General features: G+C 45.0%; 1 protein-coding gene across 5 annotated transcripts in view; it reads left to right on the forward strand.

Moving 5' to 3' along the window:
- The window catches only part of IMMP2L (inner mitochondrial membrane peptidase subunit 2), a 493,454-nt gene that overhangs the window by 328,459 nt on the left and 145,596 nt on the right, over positions 1-19,399 (forward strand). For 4 of the 5 annotated variants that reach the window (XM_036327299.1, XM_036327300.1, XM_036327296.1 and 1 more), the window contains one exon: positions 10,089-10,154. The exons of the other annotated variant lie outside the window; for it this stretch is intronic. In XM_036327299.1, coding sequence (XP_036183192.1) covers positions 10,089-10,154 — 66 coding nt within the window. The remainder of the gene's footprint in view (positions 1-10,088; positions 10,155-19,399) is intronic. 5 annotated transcript variants of the gene reach the window in all.

A 19,399-nucleotide genomic window follows, 5' to 3' on the forward strand; every position in this document is an offset into this window, starting at 1 on the left:
ATTTAAATTGCTATTAAGAATTATCATTTAAAATTATATTTATATATTTCTAAGTATTTTTTGCAAAGTCACACAAATGTTAAAAGAAAATGTTTTGGATTTAGCAAAATTTTGGATTTTTCTTTTTTTGTGTTTTTGATATATTTCTTAGATCTATCAAGGTACTTTGACATCAAAGAGTCAGGAGTGTTCTCTGTGAACTTTGTATAAACGTTAATCTATTCAAACCGGGATTAACGAATTTTCTTATTTCACACATGAATATATGGAATACTTAGTGTAGATGATAACCTTATTTTAAATAGGATGTGTTTCTGTTGATAACAGTGAGATTTGTTTATCTCATATCAAAATTTACCATGGATAAACAACTTTTTAGAAAGAATAAAAATAGTGTGAGGCTGCCACCATTAATTTCTCTTTGGTGTTACGTACACATTTTATATATTGGTTTTTAAACTGAAATCCCACTGCAAATAATAACGGCCACCATGAGAAATCATAATACAGTTTCTGAGTAAGAGATGGAGAATCTGATACCCGCAGTGCTGGTCTCAGTTCTAACAATCTGATTTGTGCTTTGGGGAAAATATTCATTTGTCTATGGTATACATTTAGTATTGTAAAATATACCCAATATTTCACTTTTTAAAAATATTTAAAATTCCCTAATTAAATTAGTTTGAGCATTTTAAAATATTCAGAATAAATGCCTAGAAAATGTACTAATAAGTGGCATAGCTATTATACTAAGGAGAAAACACTGAAACAATGAATGTGAGACTGAAAAATGAACAGATGTCTCACTGGTCACCTCCCTAGGGCTCACTCTGAGCATCTCCAGGGCTTTGGATTTCTGGTTGTGCTGGTTTTCAATGATGTTCTCTTGGAAAGAACTGAGAAGTTATGTGTTTTTCCAAGTTTCCATTGATGTTCTTAAATTAGAGTCTAAGAAATATACCGAGTGATTGCTACCAGGCTGATACATCATTTTGGATATTCATGAAACAATGACTAATATCAGTCATGAAAAAGAGAATTAAGGAAGGGAATGCAGACATGTGCAACAACGTGGGGTAACCTTGAGGACATCATGCTAAGTGAAATAGGCTGGACACAGAAGAACAAATAGCCTATGATTCTTCATATACGAGCTACCTAGTTGCGATATATTGGTGTGTTTCTCATGATCTAATGATCATTAAATACTCATTAGTTGTTTAAGCACCAGTGACTGAAATAGGACTGGGTGCAATGAGAAGGTTAAGACACTCACTGCTTTCACATGTATGTCTCCTCGTGGAGACAGGAATAGTCTATAAATAAACTTCCCACAGGAAGCAGATGGGAACTTCTAAAATGTCACGTGATATCAATGCTCTAAGAATTCAAGAGAAGTAAGAAGATTCACACTCTACCTTTCGGCTTTGTGGCTAGCTTTTCACAACCAGACATTCACTGCTTCTACCATACCTTCAAAACCCATTTTCACTTTGACCTCAAAGTTATTTTCTTGTTCTGGTTTGGTGTTTTAGGTGTAATATGACTCTATACAACCAGGCTTAATGAAACTAAAAGTAGGTGGAAACACTGAAGCTCCCTAGGAAAAAACCAATGCACTATTCATTGACATACCTGACATTTACACCGAAAGCTTTACTTTTTTGCATTTGGTAAGATTTCTAATGAAGCCAGTGTGTCACTGTCGCTGTGCTCACGTGTGTCTGCCTCAAGGGACCACTGGGCACCGAAGCTGCAGCCGGAAATGAAGAGGCTCTCCTGGAAGGTGCCGGTGCCATGGCACCGGGTCAGTGCGTCACTTCAGCGGCCTCCAGCAAAGGGTCCTGGAAACTAGCTTTTTGGATCCAGATGGCTATTTAGGTGGCACTTGAGAAACTGCATTCTCCAAAGCTAAGGTTAAGGTGATAAAGTGGCTGAGCCTTTCAGCACTTAAAGGAAGGCGGAGGGGAAACGAAATAGCCATTCAAACAGCAAATAATTAATTGAGTGTCTTTGTTAACAGGAGGAGGTCAAGTACACATGGCCACAGCAGTGATACAGTCTGCATTCCAAACAGCTGAGTCTTTGCCTTGGACGTGATTAGAATGGATTGTTGGGAACTAATTAAAATGTGCTTTTAATTGAGAAGGGTGCTGATGTAGTTTGAAAGACACTTGAAGAGATTCGAGTGTGGCCATTCCCCTTACTGTCTGTTCTGTGCTCCATGCCCTTGCCTTTTCTTTTAAATCTGCTAAAGCATGTGCAGTAATTCCACAGCAGGACATTGATTGTCTGATTAGGTTAGTGCAGCTATGAGTATATAGACTTTTGAGTATTAAAAGTTCATCAAACGGAGGTATGACTTTTCCAGAAATACTTGCATTAGCTACTTCTTGCTCATAGAACTCCTCTGAACATTGCAGCTAAATCTCTAGCCTGGAATTATACGCACTTAGGGGACTGTACTAGTGAAAGATGGGCTGTTCAGGAAGTTTTCCTCCCTTGTCTAACACAAAGCAATGTAACGGGAAATAACTGTGCTGAAAACAGAGGGCCCACAGCAAACTGGCATATGTTCTCATTGGAAGATGGTATCTGAGATGCATGAGTGTCCAACATATACAGGGTGGTATCGGAGAAAATTTTTGGACAAAAGAATTGGGAAAGACCAGGGATAGGTCTTGGATTGCGCTCTAGAGAATTGGACAGGGGCGTCTGTGTGCCAGTGGCCAGCTGGGGGGAACGGCTGGGCCCGGCCAGGCAAGCAGATGACGCCATGTGCTGGGGGAGGAAGGACCTGCTGGGAGACCTAGAGATAAACGGGTTCCTTTAAGAACAGAAGTTAGACATGCCCTTTCATCTTCGTGTTTTTTAGTTGAAAGTGTTGATCAACTGTCATGGTAGCATGTATCGTAGTATGAACTGCGGGAGATGAAATGCCTGGGAAAGGTTTCGGATGTCTTAGCAGCAGCGCTGTGGACATGGCACTCACGCTGAGCGGGTGACGCTGCCGCTCCCAGAGGGGAGCTGTGGCAGGTGGATTGCACATCCCCAGCCGCACGGGTTTTATTTCTGGAGAGAATGTTCGGAGACCATTCGGCCTGCTATCGGGGGCATCAAGTTGACATTTTCAGGGGAGCCGATTGTACGGAGTTGTTGGGGCCTAAGAACTCTCCCGCAAAACACAGGTTCTGTGCCCCCCGATCTAACCAGCTCAGTGGGGTTAGAGCAGAACGGGCGTATTACACTTCTAACCTCCATTGTCAATGTTCAGTGGAGACCGAGCACTTGAGAGAAATCATGCTTGTTTCCATGTGGAGTTTCACCTGGAGAGAGTGCTTAGACCGAAGACATGACTCTATTGGGCCTGTCACAGGATAAAAATGGCAACATTTCCATCAAGGCAGGGAGTGAAATTTAAGAATACTGCCTGGCTGGTGTGGCTCAGCGGTTGAGAGTCGACCTATGAAACAGGAGGTCACAGTTCAATTCCAGGTCAGGACGCGTGCCTGGGTTTTGGGCTTGGTCCCCCATAGGGGGCGTGCAGGAGCAGCTGATCAATGATTCTCTCTCATCATGGATGTTTCTATCTCCCTCTCCCTTCCTCTCTGAAATAAAAAATATATATATGTTTTTTTAAAAAAGAAGAATATTAAGTATCATAAATCTTACACCTATGCTGGACTGTTCCCTCCCCACAACCACGCTTGTTGTTCTGCCAAATCAAACTGAGTCCTGCCGTGCGGAGACCACCCCAGGCCTCTGCCCAAGCCTCCCAGAGCTCCCGCCTAATTAAATCATCCGCAGGAAACAGAACAGTTAAAACCCAGGCTCCAGAAATAAATGCTGCGAAACAATGCTCACTCCGGAAACACTCAAATGACAAATGTAAATGCAAATGTTGGTATCATGGGGCAGGGATGCGCTATGTCCCTACAGTACGGTGAAATCCTTCCCTTGTTATTCTTCACGTCCTGGGATCTGCAAGTGGCTGGGCCTCTCCCAATGTAAATCCGCAACAATTTCCATGTCACTTACACGGATTTCAAAGGACCGCATCCAGCAGCCTAATGATTAAAGTACAGATTTTTGAGCAGTAATGGGATTAATGTTAGTAATAGCTTCTTTTCATTTTGAATCATTTGATTAGATCCGAGTTTAATATTACATTAAAATTTATAGATATATCTGAGTAGTAATTCATAAGACTTTAATTATATAGATAGCTCACTTTGCATATTCTGTTTTGCTTCTTCGTGATCTTAAAATATAGATTAATTTAGAAATCTAAACTAGTTTTCAAGTATCTCAAAAGCATACAGACTGTTGGCATAGAACAGCGGTTCTCAACCGGTGGGTCGCGACCCCTTTGGAGGTCGAACAACCCTTTCACAGGGGTCGCCTAAGACCCTCCGAAAACACATATATAATTACGTATTGTTTTTGTGGTTAATCACTATGCGTTAATTATGTTCAATGTGTAACAATGAAAATACATCCTGCATATCAGATATTTACATTACGATTCGTAACAGTAGAAAGATTACAGTTATGAAGTAGCAACGACAATAATTTTATGGTTGGGGGTCACCACAACATGAGGAACTGTATTAAAGGGTCGTGGCATTAGGAAGGTTGAGAACCGCTGGCATAGAATATTGTTTTATGCCGATAAGGCTTGCTTTTCCTGTGGTTTCATGAGCATCAATATCGCACCAACATTCAGTGGGGGAGCTGGTCATTAGTTCAGGCCTCACCCCTCCCGGGGAGGTTTCTTCTCAGGGAATGTCACATGACACCAACAGCTGCCACCTGCTAAGGGGCTTCCCAAGACTGAACCCAAATGCAGACAGCCCCCTCTGAGCCCCCCCTTCCTTTTGTTCTAGGACCTTCCTGATTTTTCCCAGTGCAACTGCACGTACATTCTCTCCAATGACAGAGGTGAAGTCGTGGTACACATCAGATAATCTCACTTGCATTTTCGATCTGTACATTCGGTTGATTTTTCCACATCATTAACATTTTTTATAACATCATTTTTAATGACTTGGAAATATTATGTGGATGGACTATAATTTAGTTAACCAAGCTATTCTTGTTGAATTAATTTATTTTATTTTATTTTATTTTATTTTTTTTTTAAGAATTGTGGGATTCTTAAAAATGGCATTCTAGATAGTAATCCCTTACCTAGTATAAATGATAAAACCTTATCCCAGATCTGGTTTATATCTGTATTTATTGTGATACTGTCATTAAAGTTTAAAATATAGATATAATCATAGCTTTCATTATGACCCAATCGTCTTAATTTATTTTTTTTACTAGACTGTTGGTTTTCTAGTCAATCAGTTATGTCAATTGCAAAGAGATATACTTTTATTTTCTGAATATTTATAGTTATTAATTCATTTTATTATAATAGAAAGAATTCCAGTACAAAGTCTAGGATTAGTGGTGATAGAAAGGCATCTAATTGTTTTCCCCAATTTAATGTAAATCATTAAGTGTAATATTTGCTCTAGATTTGAGGTCAACAGATTTTGTGTGGCTTAGTTGTTTCCTTCAGTCACTAATCAACTTTTTTTAAAATTAGAAATGCCTGCTGGATATCATCAGATGCCATTTTAGCACATTAATATATAATGTTTTATTGAATTTTGTTAATGTAATAGTTGTACTTTGGTTATTAAGGCAGTATATTATTGGTGCAAGAATAAATAGCCATCTGTATGTCCCCATTGGAGAAGTGTCTATTCGGATCCTTTGCCCATTTTAAAAATGGATTGTTTGTCTCAAATAGGGGTGCACACATTCTTTCTTTTTTTTTTTATTTTTTTTTAATTTTTATTTTTTTATTATTATTTTTTTAATTAAATCTTTATTGTTCAGATTATTACATTTGTTCCTCTTTTTTTTCCCCCATAACTCCCCTCCTCCCAGCTCCCGCCCCACCCTCCGCCCTCACTCCCCACCCACTGTCCTCATCCATAGGTGCACGATTTTTGTCCAGTCTCTTCCACATCTCCCACACCCCTTTCCCCCCCAAGAATAGTCAGTCCATTCCCTTTCTAAGTCCCTGATTCTATTATAATCAACAGTTCATTCTGTTCATCAGATTATTTATTCACTTGATTCTTAGATTCACTTGTTGATAGATGCATATTTGTTGTTCATAATTTGTATCTTTACCTTTTTTTTTTTTTCTTCTTCCTCTTCTTAAAGGATACCTTTCAGCATTTCATATAATACTGGTTTGGTGGTGATGAACTCCTTTAGCTTTTCCTTATCTGTGAAGCTCTTTATCTGACCTTCCGTTCTGAATGATAGCTTTGCTGGATAAAGTAATCTTGGTTGTAGGTTCTTGGTATTCATCACTTTGAATATTTCTTGCCATTCCCTTCTGGCCTGCAAAGTTTCTGTTGAGAAATCAGCTGACAGTCGTATGGGTATTCCCTTGTAGGTAACTGGGTTTCTTCCTCTTGCTGCTTTTAAGATTCTCTCTTTGTCTTTTGCTCTTGGCATTTTAATTATGATGTGTCTTGGTGTGGTCCTCTTTGGATTCCTTTTGTTTGGGGTTCTCTGCGCTTCCTGGACCTGTAGGTCTATTTCTTTCACCAGGTAGGGGAAGTTTTCTGTCATTATTTCTTTAAATAGGTTTTCAATATCTTTCTCTCTCTCATCCTCTGGCACCCCTATAATTCTGATGTTGGTGCGCTTGAAGTTGTCCCAGAGGCTCCTTATACTATCTTCATATTTTCGGATTCTTTTTTCATTTTGCTTTTCCAGCTGGGTGTTTTTTGCTTCTTCGCATTTCGAATCTTTGACTTGATTCTTGCGCTCCTCTGGTCTGCTGTTGGGTGTCTGTATAATATTCTTTATTTCAGTCAGTGTATGCTTAATTTCTAGTTGGTTCTTTATCACAACATCGAGGGTCTCATTAGATTTCTTGAGGATCTCACTACATTTATCGGCGGTCTCACCAGTCTTTTCAAGGGCCTTACTAAGTTTATCAGCAGCTTCTAGACAGTTCTTAAGAGACCTTAAAAGTGTGGTTCTGAACTCAATATCCTCCATTGACAGTTTTGTCCTGTTTCTTTGTCTCCGCATTTTTTATGCTTTCTTGGTGCACCCCCTAGTGGTCTTTGTCCGCAGTCTTGTTGCCTTTAAGCCTTGATTGATGTCGGCAATACCGGGGTGATTTGACCTCCAGGCTAACTGGCTATGAGAGTCTGCTGTGTCTGTAGTGGGAGGGCTTCTGTGCTGGATCTCTAGGGCGGTGCTAATCTAGCGTTTGCCTGAGGCTATCCGGCAAATGGCGCTGCGCAGGGCTTGGGCAGGGCGGTCCCCGGGGATCTACAGGGCGGGCGGAACAAGCAGTTATGGCGACTCTCAGTTCCTTCCCCAGGGGCTCTGCCTCTCAGAGCCCCAGCAATGGCTGCAAACCTCGGAGAGAAAGCTGCCTTCGAGTTCCGACCGAAGCCAGACAGTCCCGTTTCTCCCGTTTGAGTCTCGGTCCCCAGAGACTCGCCCGGATCTGGAGCTCAGAGTCTGAAACTCCCTCCCGATTGAAAACAACAACCGCACCCTCCGCCGCCAGCCCGCTCCGCGCGCACACTCCGCACCTGAGTATTTCACTTCAGCACTGCGCCTCCTCTGAGTCTGGGTATGATATTCTCTGTCCTCCTAGTTGTAGAATTTCCACTCAGCCAGCCTTCCCGTGGTTCTGGGTGATGTCCGTTCTGTCCTTTAGTTATATCTCTGAAGTGGTTGTTTGAGGCAGCGATCTCCGGCGTTAACCTATGCCGCCATCTTGGTTTCTCCTATTTTATTTTTTAAAACAGATGACATCCAAGTAGATGAAATTATGTATAAGTTCATAATCATTTCATTTGGATAAATTCCAAAACGTGTAATTGTTATGTTAAAAAGAATATAAAATCTTGACATGCTTACAGAAAGGCATTTAGGCACTATACACTTTATATTCATATTAGCCATGTCCCTAAATCCTCAACAACAAACTGTATTGTTATTATTATTTCTTTGTCAATATAATAGGAAAATATAAATACTCCATTGTTTTATATGAATTCTTTGGTGATCACTGAGGTTGAATATCATAGGTTTCTGGTTGTCTATGGAGACACATGGGAGGGAACTGTCTAAAAACAGCCCAGCTCAGAGGACATGCCTGCTCTCATCCGGGGAGCGCCCTCCCTCTAACTGCACATGAGTGACATTACATGTAGAGGAATAGGATGTGTAGTCAATTCAGTGAAGAGGAGAGTTCAGTCAAACACTCTGATCAAATTTGCTTTTAAAATAAAAAATAAATGTAGTGAAAAATTGTGAGACGAATTGTCACAAGTCGATGCAAACGGTTGAGGTGACTTCATTTTCTCTGCAAGATGTAACGTAAATCACTACTCTTATTGACACTTTTTGTTTCCTTTGGTGAAGTATTACAATTTGAATATATTTAACCTTTTTAGTTTTAGTTTTTGTGCATTTACCTTTTTTTCAAAAAATATTCAATTCAATTCAAATGACACTTGAACTGAAAATATTTTTTTAAATATTTTTTTATTGATTTTTTTTTTTTTAGAGACAAGAAGGGAGAGGGGCAGAGAGATGGAAACATTGTTGAGCTGCCTCCTCCATGCCTCACACTGGGGATCAAGCCTGAAACCCAGGCATGTGCCCTGACCAGGAATCGAACCACTGGCAACCTCTTGGTTCATGGGTAGATGCTCAACCACTGAGCCACGCTGGCTGGGCTGGAAATATTTTTATCCCTGATTTTCAAATACATATTCAGTGATCACTTACATGAAACAGGCCCATTCAGTCAAGAGGTTTTAAGTCTTATTGGTAGGAAATGGGACGTATTAAGATTGAGTTACCCATTGCCATGTAACAGATGATCCCACCAATCTTAGCAGCTTAAAACAAACCTTATCTCACATATCATATCTATTTTAAATAGATTTTTATTGATTTCAGAGAGGAAGGGAGAGGGAGAGAGAGAGAGAGAGAGAAACATCAATGATGAGAGAGAATCATTGACTGGCTGCCTCCTGTATGCCCTCTACTAGGGATCAAGCCTGCAACCCGGGCATGTACCCGGAATGGGAACCGAACCCTGACCTCCTGGTTCATAGGGCGACACTCAACCACTGAGCCACGCCGGTGGGGCTCACACATTTTCTCAGGATCAGGAAGCCAGAGCCAGCTGAGCAGGTGGGGTGCCTGGCTCAGGTCTCTCATCGGGTGACAGTGAAGCTATAGCCAAGCTGCACCCTGAAGACTTGACTGGGGCTGAGGGATGTACCTCCAAGCCCCTTCACATGATGGTTGGCAGACCTCACTTATGCCCTTGGGAAGGGCTGCTGGGCACAGCTTCCCCCAGAATGAGAGAGACCACAGATAGAGTGAAGGGGATGGGAGAGAGGGAAGGAGGCAGGAAGAGAGGGAGGGGTATTCATTTCGATAAAGGCTGTTACTTCAAGTAATTATTTACCATAAGCTATTGGTCACAGCTTAAATAAATGATGTCTGTGTTAAGCATATCAGACCCTAGCCATTTCTTTGAGCTGTCAGTAGCCTTGTTTTAGCACTCTGAATGACATAATCTTTAAGTGCCTAAACCTAAATATAGTTTAAGAGAATTTCCTAATTCCTTATTTTTCTCAAAAAATACCTCCCATCCTCCATGTTTTCTTGAGGATTTAAATCAGAATCCTCTGTTAATTTTAAACGGAATGAAGAAATTGAAATACAGAAATGTCTGATCATATTTTTTTTTTATGCATGAGTCCCCTTTCCTTCAGGAACTTAGCTTTCGTAATGAAATTCTTTATCCCTCTTTTCTTTAATTTTGGTGAAATTTCAGCATGACTTCCCCTCCAGAGAATCACTTAGATAGTCACTCCGTCTCACTTGGGACCAAAGTAGGATCAAGGGCATGGATTCAGGATTCAGGATTCTGTAATGCCTTCAATGTGGCCTATGTTGTGGTCGAATTTCTTTTTGTGTTCTTAAAGCAACAGAGCCACAACTGATCATATAACCTTATCTTATTCCAGGTCCCCTAAAAACCCAGGACAGAAGATCATCAAGAGAGTGATTGCCCTTGAAGGAGATATTATAAAGTAAGTACTGAAAACTATTGGTATGAGTGAAAGTTATAAATAGCTAGATTTTTGTTGAGTGTGAAACCACATTACATGGGAAGTACATGTCAAAGAGGACCAAAGCTTTGGAGACATTCCAGATGAGGTGGCCCATTCAACCATTTTGGGATGTAAGACAGACACAAATGTACTGGTCATATTACTGTCCTTTACCTGGAAGGCATGGGAGAAATACACAGCCATGAAACTCACATTAACCATGTTTTCTAAAATGATCATGAGATCATTGTCTTCAGATATTAGAATTATCATGATTGTTTTAGATGATGATGTCAAGGTTCATTTTAGAAACATTTAAGAACATTTTATTATTTTAGAAGCAAATACAGAGACTAAGGGGGAGCTTTTGTTATAATGGAGATAGGGAGGACATGGGGAAAGATATGAAACAAGTTCTGAATCACTCACAAAATAGTAGCTTTAGAAAACAGCTCGCCATCAGGTGTGGTAACAGCGTGTAGTAATGTCTTATTTATGCTACATGCTGCTAAATGCAGAACAACGTTTGAGAGTCAACAGTAAGTTGATGTGGCGTGGCGCATCGCGTTTGGTTCTTACTTGGAATAAGTGTAGCCGGGTGCGCGCAGTGTCATAGTGCGGGCGCCCATACGCCCAGGAAGCTATATTCAGAAAGCGTCCCGATCCTGTCTTTTAGAAAAGCCGGGTCCTAAAGCATCCGTGTTGGTGACCGTACCGATTAAGGAGCCTCAGTAAAATGAACGTTGGTGGGCTTGGGAGCAGAGCCCCAATGTATGCGCTTATCTATAGCACGAACAGCAATAATCAATGCATCCAAATACATTCAATTTAAAAAAACAAAACATTAGCCAGAATAAAAATTAGGAAAAGCCAAAAAAAAAAAAAAAAAAAACACCAATGAAAGAGATATTTACACGGACCCATTAGTTCCACCAAAATATTTTTCATAGTTATTTGCTTTTTTATTATAAATCTGCTGTGACTCATATGTAGAGAAGCACTGTTTTTAGGAAAGCAGACAAAGTCCCAAAGTGCACCCCTCAATGTGAGTGACGCGCCATCGGTACTTGTCTCTGGGCCGCCTGTATTTCTGCCTCACGGGCTTGCCAGCCGCTCAGACATGAAGCCAGGCCTTTCCCCTCTCACCTGGAGAAACCCACTCTGAGGACACTGACGATCTAGAGGGCTCCCGTGTCCTTGGCGACCTTAGTGAAGACAGCGGATCGCCTTTGCAGGGGAACCCCGTAATATATCGCCGAAAAGAGGACACATTTGAGAGTGGAGAGTGCTGATCTGAATAGTCTACAGACTTGGGGCGGTCAGGTCAGCCTGCTGCAAAGGGTCACCCATCAGGGAGACGTGACCCACTTTATAAATCACTTCCCGTGGCCCTCCTGGTTCAGGAGAGCTCCGAGAAGGGGTCCTGGAAACCAGAACCGCCTGCTGGCCCCACTGGGCGGGGGAGTAGGTGGAGGAGCACCAGCATTTCAGAGAAGCGCACCCTGCTCACAGCACAGGCATCGCCTTGTGGGCAGGACTCCCCTCACAGGCGTGGACATGGCCGGGGGCGCGGGGAGGACTCCCCTCACAGGCGTGGACGTGGCCGGGGGCGCGCGGAGGACTCCCCTCACAGGCGTGGACGTGGCCGGGGGCACGCGGAGGACTCCCCTCATAGGCGTGGACGTGGCCGGGGGCGCGGGGAGCACCCCCTCACAGGCGTGGACGTGGCCGGGATGCGGGGAGGACTCCTCTCACAGGCGTGGACATGGCCGGGATGCGGGGAGGACTCCCCTCACAGGCGTGGACATGGCCGGGACGCGGGGAGGACTCCCCTCACAGGCGTGGACATGGCCGGGACGCGGGGAGGACTCCCCTCACAGGCGTGGACATGGCCGGGGGCCCTGGGAGGACTCCCCTCACAGGCGTGGACGTGGCCGGGGCGCGGGGAGCACCCCCCTCACAGGCGTGGACGTGGCCGGGGGCGCGGGGAGGACTCCCCTCACAGGCATGGACATGGCCGGGGACGCGGGGAGGACTCCCCTCACAGGCGTGGACGTGGCCGGGGGCGCGGGGAGGACTCCCCTCACAGGTGTGGACATGGCCGGGGCGCAGGGAGGACTCCCCTCATAGGCGTGGACGTGGCCGGGGGCGCGGGGAGGACTCCCCTCACAGGCGTGGACGTGGCCGGGGGCGCGGGGAGCACCCCCCTCACAGGCGTGGACGTGGCCGGGGCACGGGGAGCACCCCCCTCACAGGCGTGGACGTGGCCGGGGCACGGGGAGCACCCCCCTCACAGGTGTGGACATGGCCGGGGCGCAGGGAGGACTCCCCTCACAGGCGTGGACGTGGCCGGGGCACGGGGAGCACCCCCCTCACAGGCGTGGACCTGGCCGGGGCGCAGGCAGAGCCTCAGGCGCTCCTCTCCTCGGGGACTGGTCAAGTGAGGGTCCTTCAAGTCCAGCGGTATCTTGTAAAATGCCAAACACCCTAATTTATTGAAAATCACTCCCTTGTATTAGCAAAAAACAATCCATCGAATCACTAGAAATTAAACCTTTTAAAGCTGTTGTTTTAAATGTGCTATTGAAGATTCGGAAATCAATATTAGCCAATCACAGACACTTGATCACATTATGTTCCGGCAGACGAAGCTTTCCGTGAAGAAAAACAGAACCAAGCTGAGCTTTTCCCAAAGTGACGGGAACGATGCTTGTTGAGGAGCCTCCCTGTCATGGTCGCTGCGGGGCTGTGAGGCCGGAGGCCTGGTGTCTGTGGGGCTGAGTGGAGGCCGTGACTGACGTAGGGCATCGGGCAGGGCAGGAGCTAGGAGTGCATGCTGTCCTAGAGGGAAGGACAGCATGCAAATGTGTGTCCCAGGCCTTGAAAAAGATGGGTGCAGAGAACGTTCTAGACCACGGATGCCGATGGGAGCGGACAGTGATGGCTCGCAGGACCTGTGGCTGTTCGTGCGCTGGCCTTGGCTGGCGCGGACTGGGCGGAGGTTGGCAGGAGTCTCCGAGGCCCTTCAGCCTGGTTTCATGTGAACCCTGCGTTTTTCCGCAGCACGTGGCATGCGCTTCCTGTGTAGTGTTTAAGGCCTGGCCAGGGCTGTCACTGAGGAAGGGCCGGGGCGGTGACGTAAGCGCCCAGGGTCTGTCCCACGGTGTAGGTACACCAACTCAGAGGCTTTGGTGAAAAAGCATACGTTTCCCTGTGCTGTCAATCAGAGAAATCATTAATATTGTCTGGGCATCCTTAGCTGTTCTTGCTAAAGAACGATAATTATTTTTTACTAAATAATTACAGATGAGTAGGGAACCCATGCATTTTTGCAAATGTTCCTTTTATGTAGTCATAGGTGATTACTTATCGCTCTACTGTTATAGCAGTGAATAAAAATGGAATTGCTAATAAAACTGTCTGTCTTAGCAGTAGGTATTTCTTACTAAACATCAGAGAGATAGTTACCCTGAATTTATATGCAGAAATAAATGTTAATCTCAATTTTTTTAAAGTCCAAATTATTCCTGTCATAAACGGAGTGATGCAGGAGGTTTGCAGAGGCACTGCCCGCGATGCAGTGCGTACACTGTCTCGGGAGATGCAGCCGGTGCTGGGATCCCCGGGCCATTGAGATGGAGCTGCTCTTTCCAATAATGGTGACGCCTGTGACTGTGTGTGTCTCTCCCCCCCCCCCCCCCCCCAGCAGCTTCTTTGGTTTCACTTTCTACCTTAGCCTACCTGTCTAATGAATGGGATTCCTCTTTAGATACATGAATCTTCCATATTCATTCATTCATTCATTCATCCATGCACATCATTCACTTACTCATCGGTGTGGTCTTCGAGGTCATGAGCACCGACTATGAATCCAGACCGCCCTGAGGCAGATCCCAGCTTTGCCATGTGGAATGTTACTTTACCAAATTACTTCACCCTCTCAACCTAGTTATCCTCACTTGGAAAATGCAAATTATCATAGCACATTCTCCACAGAGTTTTCTTGAGAGTTCCATGAAGTAATGGGTATAATTTGGTTAGCATGGTGCCTAGCCTATAAGTATGTTTTCAGTAAATATCAGATTTCATTGTTAGTCATTACCGTGACTTAATCATTATACATTGAGTGTTTACTATGTACTAGACCACTGTGCTGGGTCCGGGATTATGAGCATGACAAGCTGCAGATAGTTCTTGTCTTTGGCGCTTACAGTCGGGTGGAGAAACAGGACAGGTGACCAAGAAATGGAGCAGCACCGAAGCCCAGCCACGGTGGGTGTGCCCTCAGCCCCTGGGGCTCAGGTAGAGGAGCATCGGTCCACCTGAGGGGGGCGGGGCTGGGGCAGAGAGAACTTCCGGGTTGACATTTGAGATGAGAAGAAAATCTACAGCCTCCCCTTAACCAGGACAGCGTGGCTCAGTGTGGACAATCACACAGTCCCGGAGCACCTGACGTGAAAAGGAGAGGGCCCCAGGGTGCCGGGGGGGGGGGGGGGACTTCTAATGGATGTGTCAGAGTAGGAGACCAAGAGGATTGAAGCATATTTACCGAATGGCAGTTTTTTCTTTGAATATTCCACAGAGAAAAACACTAACACATACTTGAGCTATATCTGTAAGGACTTATGTTTCCCAATGTGTAAGTTACGCAGGTATGGCTAACTGGTCCACTAGGCAGGTGTTTGAAAATATGGCAAGTCCAGAATTGCTTATTTAGTGCCGAAATAATAAGTGACGTCCCATGGAGGTGCTGTCGGGTGGCGATGATACCGAGACAAAACCATCTATAGGAAACGGAAAGCAAGAGCATGAGAATGAATATTAACACAATGTCTCCGTTATGTAATATTCTCATTTAAACTCACTACATCTGCGAGGAAGTGTTAGACCCGTCATGCCCAACTGGGGAGCTTCAGGCAGGAAACCCATTGGCTTAGCTTCATTAGGAAAAAAACTCTTAGGGGGGGCCCCAGCAGGGCTCTCTGGTCCACGCCTCCTTGCTTCTCTCTAAAGGGGTCATTCTGCCCCACCGGTGTGGCTCAGTGGTTGAGCCTTGACCCATGAACCATGAACCATGAACCAGGAGGTTACGCTTTGATTCCTGGTCAGGGCACATGCATGGGTTGCAGGTTCGACCCCCAATAGGAGGCAGCAGATGGATGATTCTCTCTCATCATTGTTGTTTCTCTCTCCCTCTCCCTCTCCCTCTCCCTTCCTCTCTTTGAAATCAATAAAAACATTAAAAAAAAATAATTAAATGAAAGGCAGTATTGTTTGTAACTGTGATGCCTTTGGCTAAGCTTCTTTTCTGTCTTCTTGGCTGGCTTTGGGGCTAAACTCTTCAGTTCTGCGTGAGCCGCAGCCCTGACAGACCACGTGCGGAGCTCCTTGGGGTCCATTCCCAGCGGGAGCGTCACGCGTGGGGCGGGCTGGGGCAGTGGTATTTTTGGCTGCTGCCTTAATCACATGTCTGAGTCGCATAACTTTCTGAAGTTGTGAACTCCAAGTAAAAGTATGAGAAATGCTAACTTTCGGTGTTCCTTTGAACTAAATATTTATTTTTTTCTCTGCTCACAGTCATGCACATCTGTCAAATATTTTGAAAAGACATTAAGTATAATTATCGCGGTAGGAAGCTGAAAAGGTTGTCTTAAAATACCGTTTTAACTAAACTCAAAAAACATGTTAGGAAGATTCAAGAGTCTTTCTAACCTGAATAATTACTAAATAATTAAAGAGCAGATAGCGCTTCTATTTCTGTGTGGGTTTTAGTTGACCTTGTTTAAACTTAAAATTGACCACAGTTTCTCTTTTAAAATGTTTGGAGTGAGAATTTCTTGCAGGGAGCAGGTGTGTTTAAAGCATTGATTTAATTAGCTGTGGATGCTTTTAGAGTTTTATAATATTTTTTGTATGGCTTTTTTTAGATGGCTAAGGAACATGGCATGATAGAGTGTTCCCCTTGGAGCAAGATGAGAAGAGGCTTAGTCTGTGCTCTGGTCTTTATACGCTGTGTGATCTTGAGCACTCTGAGTTTTTTTTTTCTTTTCCAATTTCTCTATTTGCAGGGTTCTTTTAAAGACAAAATTAGAAAAAATAATATATGTACCAGCCCTTTGTAAACTTTAGCACACCATCAGCGTTTAGTGCAGCGCTAACTAATTTCCTACGTGAAGTCATGGCCATACCTTGGTGAGCACAGGGCCAGCCAGCCCAGCGCTTAGCAGACTGCCCTGCCCACTTAGAGCGCCGATTGCTTTGGTTCTCGTTTAAATGATTTGGTTATACAGTGGGGCCTTGACTTACGAGTTTAATTCGTTCTGAGACCGAGCTCGTTAAGGAGCTCATTAACTCAAATTACTCTGTCAACTCAGTGCAAAAAATCTGAGGAGAGACAGCTGGTATCTCAAAAAACTCGTTAGTCGGGACACTCATAAGTCAAGGCCCCACTGTACTACTCAGTTAAGACATAGGTCGTATTTTATGAACCCTAAAGTTGGAAGGAAAACACTTTTTATTTAAAAGCATGTTTAATCTTTATCATTGAGAGCATTACAGATGTCTCCCATTTCCCCCCATTGGCCTCCTCTGCCCAGTCCCCGCCCCTCCCCCCCGGCCTTCACCACGCTGTCGCCTGTGCCCGTGGGTTATGCATATATGCGGGAAGCTCTAGGTTATTCTCTCTTAAAACCTGCCGTGCACGTGCTCCCACGCGGGCTCCTGTGTCTTTGGGGCCCTGCCTGCTTCCTCCTGCACAGTCACCCCAAGTGGAGTGGTTCTTTCTGATGTTGGTCCCTCCTGCGGGCTACGGCAGCTGAGGACACACAGCGTGGCTGTGCAGGCCGCCCTGTCTCTGTCACAAGTACTCAGGTCAGATGAAAGCAGCTGGTAAATGTATGCTCCCATCACACTTTATTTAAAAATCACAGGTCAGCGTTCGTACTAGATTTTGCTCATGGCCCGTGGTTTGCCAATCCTTGGTCTATATTATCTACTTTTATTCCCTTATTCCCCTGGAATCAGTTGGGACTACCAGACTCCCTTCTCGTCCTGGCCAGTAGTTTACAGGGGAGAGAGGACTTAGCCTCAGAGCCAAGAGCTCTCTGGCTATGTCCCGGCTGAAGCAGAGGCCGTGGGGAGGGCAATGGCTGAGCAGAGACCTTGGCTGAGCAGCTAGAAGCCACGTGGGTGCGTCTGGACAGTGAAGACCGTGGTCTTGAGCTACACTCGGCGGCACATGCTCGCTGGGGAGCCCCGCGAGGCCGGTAAAGAGCAGAGTAAATTTCATGGCCCGGTGGTTTCTCTTAATACAAAAGGAACAGCCCTGCACTTGGGGAGACTCGGAACACCACCACCCCACGCTCCTTGAGCTCCGCGCGTCACCCAGGCCTCAGACCTCCAGTTGCCTTGTGGCTGAATTTTTTAGCTCCGCCTGCTTGTGTTGGACCAAACTGAGAGATCCTCCCTTCCCCCAGCTGGTGGGCGGGGTCTGATGTAACCTGCAGCCCAGGAATACCTGAGTGACTAACCAGGTACCTTCTATGGACTAGACATTGGACCACCAATCAACACCTGCCAAATCCAGTGGTTGGCAAACTGCAGTTCGGCAAACCATGGCTCGAGAGCCACATGAGGCTCTTTGGCCCCTTGAGTGTGGCTCTTCCACAAAATACCGGCTTCTGCGCATGGGCCACGAAGTTTCGATCGCACTGTAGGTGCGCGCCCACACGTGGTATTTTGTGGAAGAGCCACACTCAAGGGGCCAAAGAGCCGCATGCGGCTCGCGAGCCGTGGTTTGTCAACCAGGGCCCTGAGCCCTTGTTCCTATATGGACCATACATTAATCCACCAATCAGTGCACGCCGAGTACACTAAGCCCCCATTCCTTCCCATCCCTCCCCTCAAATGACGTGCTCACCGCTGCACGGGTTGCTGTTCTCTTGCGAGACAGCCCGCAGGTCTTTCTCCTAATAAAGCCTGTAGACCTGGTTTTCCGCTCCCAGCGGGTCTCTCACAAACCAGTAGTACAGAGAAGAAGGAGCTAATATCCTATAGCGGATATATGTTTTTCTAAAGTAATCTAGTTGCTCACTTCATTTTGTTATGGAAAGTATTCAAATGTAATCTAACCTATTCTGACAGATACCTTTGTACATATTAGTATCTTAGGCACCTGCAGCAATTATTCCCATATTTAAAATGTTGGTTTTGACACTAAAGTCTGTGTTTGCAGTTTTGCAACACTGGAAAATGTTTGTTGACAACAGTATTCATTATAAATTGTTCATTAAAAAAAACCTGTCATCCTAGTTTTTTCTCCCTGCACAATGAACCTGCATGAGCTTCTAAATGGTGTATGCTAGCAGAACTAATAAGATTTTGAGATTGATCATCCTTGTAGTTGTGATTCAAATGAGAATTTGAATGAAAATAATATTTTTCATTAGTAAGGGCTGACAGTTATTTTCTTTCAAAAGAGGAAACTGATGGAAGTCGTGTATTTGGGGTGTGGAGGTTGTGTTATGTGTGATGGAAGTCGTGTATTTGGGGTGTGGAGGTTGTGTTCTGTGTGATGGAGGCCGTGTACTTGGGGTGTGGAGGTTGTGTTCTGTGTGATGGAGGCCATGTATTTGGGGTGTGGAGGTTGTGTTCTGTGTGATGGAAGTCGTGTATTTGGGGTGTGGAGGTTGTGTTCTGTGTGATGGAAGTCGTGTATTTGGGGTGTGGAGGTTGTGTTATGTGTGATGGAAGTCGTGTATTTGGGGTGTGGAGGTTGTGTTCTGTGTGATGGAGGCCGTGTACTTGGGGTGTGGAGGTTGTGTTCTGTGTGATGGAAATCGTGTATTTGGGGTGTGGAGGTTGTGTTCTGTGTGATGGAGGCCGTGTACTTGGGGTGTGGAGGTTGTGTTATGTGTGATGGAAGTTGTGTATTTGGGGTGTGGAGGTTGTGTTCTGTGTGATGGAGGCCATGTATTTGGGGTGTGGAGGTTGTGTTCTGTGTGATGGAGGCCGTGTACTTGGGGTGTGGAGGTTGTGTTCTGTGTGATGGAAGTCGTGTATTTGGGGTGTGGAGGTTGTGTTCTGTGTGATGGAGGCCGTGTATTTGGGGTGTGGAGGTTGTGTTATGTGTGATGGAAGTTGTGTACTTGGGGTGTGGAGGTTGTGTTCTGTGTGATGGAGGCCATGTATTTGGGGTGTGGAGGCTGTGTTCTGTGTGATGGAGT

The sequence above is a fragment of the Myotis myotis genome, unplaced genomic scaffold (assembly GCF_014108235.1).
Source record: "Myotis myotis isolate mMyoMyo1 unplaced genomic scaffold, mMyoMyo1.p scaffold_m19_p_11, whole genome shotgun sequence".
NCBI classification, from domain to species: domain Eukaryota; kingdom Metazoa; phylum Chordata; class Mammalia; order Chiroptera; family Vespertilionidae; genus Myotis; species Myotis myotis.